General features: G+C 49.5%; 1 protein-coding gene across 1 annotated transcript; it reads left to right on the top strand.

Annotated features, from left to right (window-relative positions):
- Positions 1-877: 877 nt before the first annotated feature.
- LOC121835250 lies at positions 878-2,288 on the top strand. The gene is made up of 2 exons (XM_042289244.1): positions 878-906; positions 1,237-2,288. Exons 1-2 carry the CDS (start codon positions 878-880, stop codon positions 1,703-1,705), a joined length of 498 nt encoding a protein of 165 aa, XP_042145178.1. The 3' UTR covers positions 1,706-2,288.
- Positions 2,289-8,468: the final 6,180 nt, after the last annotated feature.

The following is an 8,468-nucleotide window of genomic DNA, read 5'->3' as shown; positions in this document are numbered from 1 at the left end:
GAGCCGGGCGCCATTACCTGCTCGCTCCCGAGCAGTGGCGTCACTAGGGTGAGGGGGGGGGGGGGGGGGGGGGGGGGGGGGGCCGGATCGGTTGCAGCGCTCAGGGAGGTATGCTTGGGAGAAGAGCGTGTTGGTTTTTGGTCATGGATGAAGAAAGAATAAAACAATTAAAACAGGGACAACACAACCACATCTTTCATAAGATGTGGATGTGAAAGATGTGGTTGTGTTGTCCCTGTTTTAATTGTTTTATTTTTTCTTCATCCATGATCAGGGAGGTGTCGCGGCGGGCTACGAAAGAGGGAAGGGGGGGGGGGGGGGGGGAAGGTGGGGCGGGCCACCGCCCTGGGTACCCCTGACCCTAGTGACGCTACTGCTTCCAAGACGCTGCGCCCTCTGGTTGTGTTTATTGCAACGTCCAAAACAATATTATTATATCAAAGTGACCAGGTCATTTCGTTGTTGTCCTAGAATTGTTGGCACATACGCAAAGAGGGTATGTGCTTCTTTCTAATTTACTGCTTCCCTATTGGTCAGTGACGTCGGAACAGGGGGGGGGGGGGGGGGGGAGGGCAGAGGGGGCGACCCTTTTCTCCCCCCCCTCCCATATATATTTCAGAAATTTTGAGTAAGAAATGCGGTGGAGGCAATAAAAAACCTCGCTCGCCCCCCCCCCCCCCCCCCCCCCCCCTCCCCGAAATAGTTCCGACGCCTCTGCTACTGATTCAATCGTATCGCTTTGCCATCTGACTGAGCATCGTACCGGCGCGCTTTCGTGTACCGCCGCTGTCGTGATGCAGCTTACAAACGCCGGACTAGCGGTCGTACTGCACTGACTGAAGTTCTCAACTACAGCGTGAACGAGTGTCGCCATACTATGGCAGACGAACCTCTTGCGTATGGTAGGTAATTAGGAGGACAGAACATTTTTAAGGCGTCTTGTGTGTACTAGAGGGAGCTAGAGAGCACACAACCAAAACATCGTAGATAGCAGGGCCGTAATTTTGGATTCTTTGTGTACTTTGCCGAAGGCCAGCGCGGTGCACAGGGTGGACTGTTGCGTTCGAACGGGGCTCGTGCTTGGTCAGTGTGTGCAGTTATCTCAGCCGAGCGCTGCCCCGGTAGGTTTCGTAGGAAATCCAACACTGCGGCCGTGGTGTTCAGGATGTGTTACTACAACACCGCGTCATCCGTCGCCCCTGTGGAAGTTTAGACTATTTGAAAACTATGTTGCAGGACCGCTTTCAGCGGCTATGTTCCAAAGCGCCCGAGGGCGGCAAGGACGGGCGCGGTGCCGCGGCCGGCCCTGGGGGACTCGTGGGACGTGGCCATCAGCACGGACGCAGAGGAGCCCATCTGCGAGACGATCATTGAGGTGTCCAACGAACCCCCGGCTGCGCCTTACGACGCCCCGTCGCCGACCGACCGGGTAGACCTGGACGAGCGCATGACCTGCGAGGTCCAGGTGGCACAAAGACCGAGCCCGAGCCCGAGCCCCAGCCCGGCGGCCTCCTCGACGGCCGAGGAACTGCCGCCGAAGCGCCGGAGGCTGGACGACTGGGACCACTTCCTCGTGTCGCTCAAGAGGCACCTGCGATGCACCCCCGACCACCTGGTGGGCAGCGCCCAGATGCACTTGCTGCAGATGGCGGCCACCTACGGCGCCGGCAGGATGCCGCAAGCTCTGATGCCGCTCGATTTGTAGCAGCTTGTCCGTTCTTGCAGACGACCGAACTGATTGCCTCCTCGCATTTGTTGGTGTGTCTCACAAAGTCGTTTGTCATCATTTCTTTGTTCAGAGCGCCTGCTCTTGGCTGGTGTGTGCGGACAACCTAACTGTGTGCCACACATCTGTGCATTTGTCTTACAATCATCTGTCTTTTTTTTTTTTTTTTTGCACGTTTATTTTTGGGTGCTGTGCGCGGACAGCGTGTGTGCCACGCGTTTGTTTATTTGCCTTACAGAACCACTTGCCATCATTTGTTCTTTTTGTTCAGCCTCTTTGCTCCCACGCAATGTTCATTTGTCTTACGAAGCCGTGTGTCGTCATTCTTCGTTTCATCTTTATATGAATCTGGACTGTTCATCGTGAGAAGGGAACTCAAGCGGAAGTGATCCCTCGTGTTTTAGTCGTCGTATAGTCGTGTATGTTTTGGCGGCTTTGCGCTGTGTCTAGCGCAGACATTGAAGGCACATCAGTGTTCGTGATTCGTGCGCTGGAAAGAAAGTCCTGAACTGCAGGACACCGCGGTGAACCGTTTGAGGCTGAAATAAAAGTGTTCAGCGTATGGCTGCCTTCAAAAACTCATTGGATGTGGAAAAACAACAACCACGGAGAATGTCATTTGACAGTGGTCTTCTTCGGCATGAAATGTTTTCTAATGCTTGGTTCCACCATAAGTCAGATGGGAGTCGAGGGCTGCACAAACACGGCCATCAAAGATAGAACTGCAGGTAAGAGCTTCAGTTCCGCCTCCAGCGCAAGCTCCTACCTTCGACAGCGCTCCGGCGTCTCGTGCACCCCGAGCGCAGTCAAAGCACGGCGGAAGGCATGGAGCGCGTTCTGACAGAATGTGAACGCCTTGTCGTTCTTACTCTGTCAGTGACTACAGTCCCTTTGGGTGGCCGGCACTGCCACCTCGGTAGCGTTAAGTGACGGGTGAAAAACAGGCAGCGCATCTACGAGGCTGTACGAGTCAAAAATGATGCCGATCAGTAGTATATCTTGGAAGCTATCATTCCCTTCAAAATGGCAATAATTGAACAGTCAAATTCCGTCCTTGGAATTCTGAACAGGCAACCTTTTCGTCTTGGGCGATTGACTTGTTCCTTCTTGCATGTTGTTGATAAAGTAGAAGCGAGCCATGCATGGGGGTTGTTAGTTTTCGGGTAAAGCGCGAAACACATGTACGACGAAACCGTCCGATCCGACGTCCGACCGCGCAATACGACGGTCGGAGGCGAGGGTTTTCAACGCTCTCCGATGCTACGAAAACCCTCTCCCTCCAAGGCCATTCCGGCAGTCTGCACGTCGGATCGGAAGGTTTTCGTCGTACGTGTGTTTCGCGCTTTAAACCCAATTTTACCCGATTTTTCCACTTCGAACATGTTTCAGGAGAATCGGGTTAAACCCAATTTCTCCCCGACTTCCATAACCACATAACCAACCTATTTATTTTTACGCCGCACGGAGTTTGCGGTGCACAAGCGCTAGCTAGCCTACCTCGGGACAACAGTGACCTATAGTTCATTTCGCAAGCTGCGTGCAGCACTGTGGACGCCACACGACTCTCAACCAACCGCCCAACGAGCGCGCCTAACTCACCGTGACATGCTACAGAGGCTGGCTGAGGAAAAGCGGCGATAGGCGTTGGGGCCTCGGAGGGACATTTCCGTCCCCCCGCTGTGCAGGTGGAACCGCCTCGCCACTGGGCCCTGCTGCACGCAGCTTGAAAAATGCGCTTTGAATCCCCCTTGGACCGCTGAGGTCTCGATGCCCAGCCTCTCGGGTAGCATGGCCATCTCGCTGGCGTCCAACCTTTTTCACGAACGACGTCCGAGCCAGTCAAGGCTGAACTCCACGGAGCGAATTATGCGACGAATAACTGGCGAACGTCGCCCGACGGCACGCTCGCTTTGCACGTGACGTAGCAGCCACTGTGTTGATTTCATGCGCAGAGCAAAAGCCGCCGGGCAAAATTCGTCGAATTTTCGCAGCATATTCGTCTCATTGAGTTCAGCCTTCAGTCGTGTAAACAGATCGGGAAAACTTGTTTCTTCCATAGCGAAATATCTGATCGAAGACGACCGTCCCTCGAAAGGTCAGGGTTTGTGTTGACACCTGAGGATCCCGTGGGCTTCCCTTGAAGCGACCGACGGCAATCGGAGCTGGAAAACCCTGATGTCTCCCCGATTACCAGTTTGAAACTGACCCCTAATTTTAACGCGTTAGCGTTAGAAAACTCGTAATACGCTCATATAGAAAAAAAAAATTAATGTATTATTGAGTATATTTGTAAATTTAACCCGAAAAAACCCAAATCTCGGAATGTTTTCACAAAAAAAAAAAAAAAAGATTTTTCTCCGATCATGAGGTTGAAAAATAGCACCCAATTTTTACCCTCCGAATTTAAAAAAAAAAAAAAATAATATGTATATATATATATATATATATATATATATATATATATATATATATATATATATATATATATATAGATATATATATATATAAACCGAAAACGAACAACCCTAACTATATTCAGTCACCGTGATTCAGTCACAGGTTAAGAATGCAGTAGATGCTCCGCCTCCAGCACGAGCCTTGGAAAACACTTGAAACTTATGCAGCATAAAAGCCCGACGGAAGGCAGCGAGCCCCACGCTGCCTCCCCGCGCGGTGGAATCTATGATTGACCAGAGGCCTCGTGAGATTTTCCCTCCGGCCGGCGTTTTCTCGCTGCCTCCTGATATAATGCGTGAACACTCGGAAATAACGCAGAAAAAGGCCAGCATGAGCGACGGCTACCAATACAGGCAACCTGTTTGCGCGTACAGCTTTCTCGTAGTTTTTAATGAAAGCGAGACCACTGGAGCCGACGCGGTCGTTTGTTCACGTCGAGGGCTTCTCCTAGCGCACGCGTGCGGTTAGAGAAGCCGCAGATTTGGAGCAACTGGAATGGCCGGCGTCGCGCTCGACCTTGGCGCCGGCCCAGTCACAGCGCTCAAATCCCTCGCCGGCTTTTCCGTCGAATGTCCAGACCCGGATAGCGCGTCAGTGATAAAGGTGGAACCTGGTTACTTCGGAGCGCGAGCGCTGCAAACACGACGCGCGCGCGCCTTGTCGCGTGTTTGCTTTTTTTTTTTTTTTTTCTTTTTTTTTTTTTAATACTTGACGGGATTATTTTCTCGGCTAAAAAGAAAAAAAAAAACAAAAAACGCGCAACGGTGTTTCGCAACTTTCCAATGCACACCTCGGCCCTTAAAGTTAGCTAAATCAGTTGGAATGAAATAAATAATTCGGACCACTAGAAAAAATCGTGCACTTTCGTACGACGGCTGGTAACAACATCGTACTTGGGTAGTAATTCAATTACAGTAATTGCATTACTATCATTTAGTTAATTTCTTTGTAATTATAATGAAATACTTTCGGTTAAAAGAAATTGTAATTTAGTTACTTTTTAGCGTCAGTAATTTCGAAATTTCGGGCACAATTACAATGACTTTTTCAAGGCTTTCAGGCGCCGACGGAACCTCTCAGAAAGCCTGCGCGCTCGCACACATAGACACGCACCACAGAAATAGCGTCGCGTTGTTTGTTGGCTGCGGGCTGAGAGACAATCCTCTTTGGAGCCTACATGGACAGTGTGGCGCCGTCTGCGGTGCGAGCAGAAAGAAATAGCGTAAACATGCCAAAATATTGAAAGACACAAATTTGAGCTTCAGCTTTTAGCCGAGCTTGGGGATTTTAATTGTCTGTGAAGTTTTCTTTCTTTTTCTACTTTTTTTGTCCGTTTTTTACGTCTTTTTTCAGTACTGTCGCATATTTGTTTCTTTGTATTACTTTCAAGTTTATTTCCTCTCGGTGTTACTTCGGATATTATTTCAATAAGTATTTTGGAGACTGATCTCGCAGCTGCGTATATTGTCACTAATGATTCGGGAGCCTCGATTCGGTTCTTATATATTTCTGAGCCATTACAATTTCAACTCATTGTAAATAATTCGCAACACGAAAAGTTTTTATGTGAATGTATTCTTATTCGCGCGTGTTGATTATAGTTACGCTATTGAAATATGCAATCATGACTAATTGTCGCATTTCCATTTGCCTGGCTAACAGAAGTGTGTCAACCCTATTTTATTTTACCGATCTGGCGTCTTCGAGTATATAAAATAATTTATAATTATTTATTGAAAATATAAAAAAAACGTATGACTTTATTACCCCAAACTGTCAAGTTCTATAAATAATTTAACAAAATTCACAAGAGGACAACACGTGAGATTGATACAGCAATGCTTAAATGCTGAACCGAAATTCGGATTTCCCAAAATAAGCTTGCAGAAGTGTTCAACGGGGCACCATAAACCACGGAACATGGCTCATATAGCCATATCTCGAACGGATGGACGTTTGAAGTTCCATGGCCCAAGTCGGAGTTCACTGTAGCCCAAGTAGGGTCGCTCCCAGAGTAAGTCATTGTAAAGTAGTTGCATTACTTTTTAAAAGTAGTTTGTATTTGTAGGGAATTACTTTTTACGTAGCAGTAATTGTAGACTACTTTTGGAGCGAAGTAGTTGTAATCGAATTACATTTTGCAAGTAAATGATGTTACAACGTACAGTTAAATTCATTCCCGCAAAGCTCACCGTTTTTTTTTTTAAAGTGTGATGCAAGTTATTGTGGACACACTGTATAATTTTGAACTCTATATACAGATGCCCCTCAGAAGAAACCAAATGTAGCGGGCCGTCGTCTCTGAAGCATGACTTCGCACGAGAGATATTTACCTCCAGAGAAATGAAAAAGACAGGAGAAGGAGCAGGCAGTGCAGAAAGTCCAAGCGAGCATTCGCACGACGCATGTAGTTGAGTCGCCGAGGTCTTTTCGCGAACCTGCTGGCGACCTCTGTGGGCTCACCGAACAAAAGGCAAAAAAAAAAAAAAAAAAAAGAATGAAAGCCGTTTACAACAGTTGTAATGCCGAATTAGAGCGCAGCCCTGGAGGAGGAGGAGGTAAAGGTACACAGAGGGGGCTATGCCCCTCCTCCTCTCCTGTTCGCCCCCATTCAGGGAAAAAATTTCCGCTAAATTTAGCGGAAAGAATTCCCCGCTAAATTTAGCGGGGAAATTTTTCCGCTAGATTTAGCGGGGAAAAATTTTTCGCTAAATATTTTTTCCACTAAACTTTGCGAGGAATTCTTTTCGCTAAATCTAGCGGAGAAAATTTTCCACTAAATTTAGCGGGGAAAATTTTCCGCCAGATTTAGCGGGGAAGATTTTCCGCTAAATTTAGCGGGAAATTTTTTCCGCTAAATATAGCGGGGAAAATTTTCCGCTAAATTTAGCGGGGGAAATTTTCCGCTAGATTTAGCGGGGAAACTTTCCGCTAAATTTAGCGGGGGAATTTACCTATCATGCACCGCCCGGTTATGCCGACGCCGCTCAATCCGGAAACGGGCGCCTAAGAGCTGCGCTCTAAAAGAGGTAAAAAAAAGGCACCCCGCGTTTCATAATCCTCCCCGAAAAGCAGGGGGACAAGGGAAGAGCCCGGTCGCTCTGACGGATATTCTGTAGGCCGGTCGCAGATTCTCCTCGGCTCCCCTCGTGCTCGGGGGATTAGCGAACATCCGCGACGCAGAACACGTGACCTCAAAACTCGATGACGTTAAATCCTCTCATCCGGGTGAAATTCCTTCGAGCGAATACGCCATTATTGAAACAAAGTTACAGGGTCTCTAATGTTATCCCTAAGGTCAAAACTACTTGAAGGCGAAAGCACCATTGCCGATGATAGCGAACCTCCGAAGACAGCGCGCTCTGACCAGGGCCGTAGACAGGGAAGGGCTTCTGGGACTTATGAAAAAAAAAAAAAAAGAAGACCGGTGAGTTTTCCTTCTCATACGCACAATGGTCGGTGAGCTTTTCTCCGCATCCGCCGGTTTTGCAGTAAGCTTTTCTCCGTGATTTTTTTTTTCTTTTAACATTTAAGCTGTTGAAGAAAATATTTTATATGGCTTGAAGCAGGGCGTATTCCAGGTCCCCCGAATCCAGGTCCCGGCTTGAGCGGCGTCGCCGTCGCCGTCGGCGTCGGCGTAACCTAGGTCACCCCAAGGTCACGTGACCCCCAAGATCACCACAAGGTCACGTGACCCCAAGGTCACGTGACCCCTCCCCTAGTGTCACGTGGCCCACAAAGTCACGTGACCCCCCCGAGGCCACGTGACCCCCCCTCCGCCCGAGGTCACGTGATCCCCCGAAGTCACGTGACACCCCCCGAGGTCACGTGACCCCCCTCCGTCCGAGGTCACGTGATCCCCCCGAAGTCACGTGACCCCCCCCCCCCCCCCCCCGAGGTCACGTGACCCCCACCGAGGTCACGTGACCTCCCCGATGACGTCATCGTCATCCGCCGGTGACGATGACGTCATCGTCACCGGCATCCGCATCGTCATCATCACTGATGACGTCATCAGTGACTTCACTGATGACCTCACCGGCATCCGCATCGTCATCACTGATGACGTCATCAGTGACGCCACTGATGACGTCACCGGCATCCGCATCGTCATCATCGCTGATGACGTCATCGGAGACCGCATCGTCATCTTCACTGCTGACGTCATCAGTGACGTCACTGATGACATCATCGGCATCATCACGTGAACCCCCAAGGTCACGTGACCCCCCAGGTCACTTCACTCCCCCCCCCAGTACCCTTCCCTCCTCCTCCTCAAGAGCTG

The sequence above is a fragment of the Ixodes scapularis genome, unplaced genomic scaffold (assembly GCF_016920785.2).
Source record: "Ixodes scapularis isolate PalLabHiFi unplaced genomic scaffold, ASM1692078v2 PGA_scaffold0__279_contigs__length_252992795, whole genome shotgun sequence".
Lineage (NCBI taxonomy): Eukaryota > Metazoa > Arthropoda > Arachnida > Ixodida > Ixodidae > Ixodes > Ixodes scapularis.
The sequence above is the reverse complement of the archived record's forward strand: the minus strand, read 5'-3'. Positions and strand labels throughout refer to the sequence as shown.

What these genes read in the sequence shown, in the direction of transcription:
- LOC121835250 (XM_042289244.1), top strand. Translation starts at nt 878, where the DNA reads ATGGCAGACGAACCTCTTGCGTATGGTAG. An exon ending in GAACCTCTTGCGTATGGTAG is followed by an intron (nt 907 to 1,236) that starts GTAATTAGGAGG and finishes ACTATGTTGCAG; the next exon opens with GACCGCTTTCAGCGGCTATG.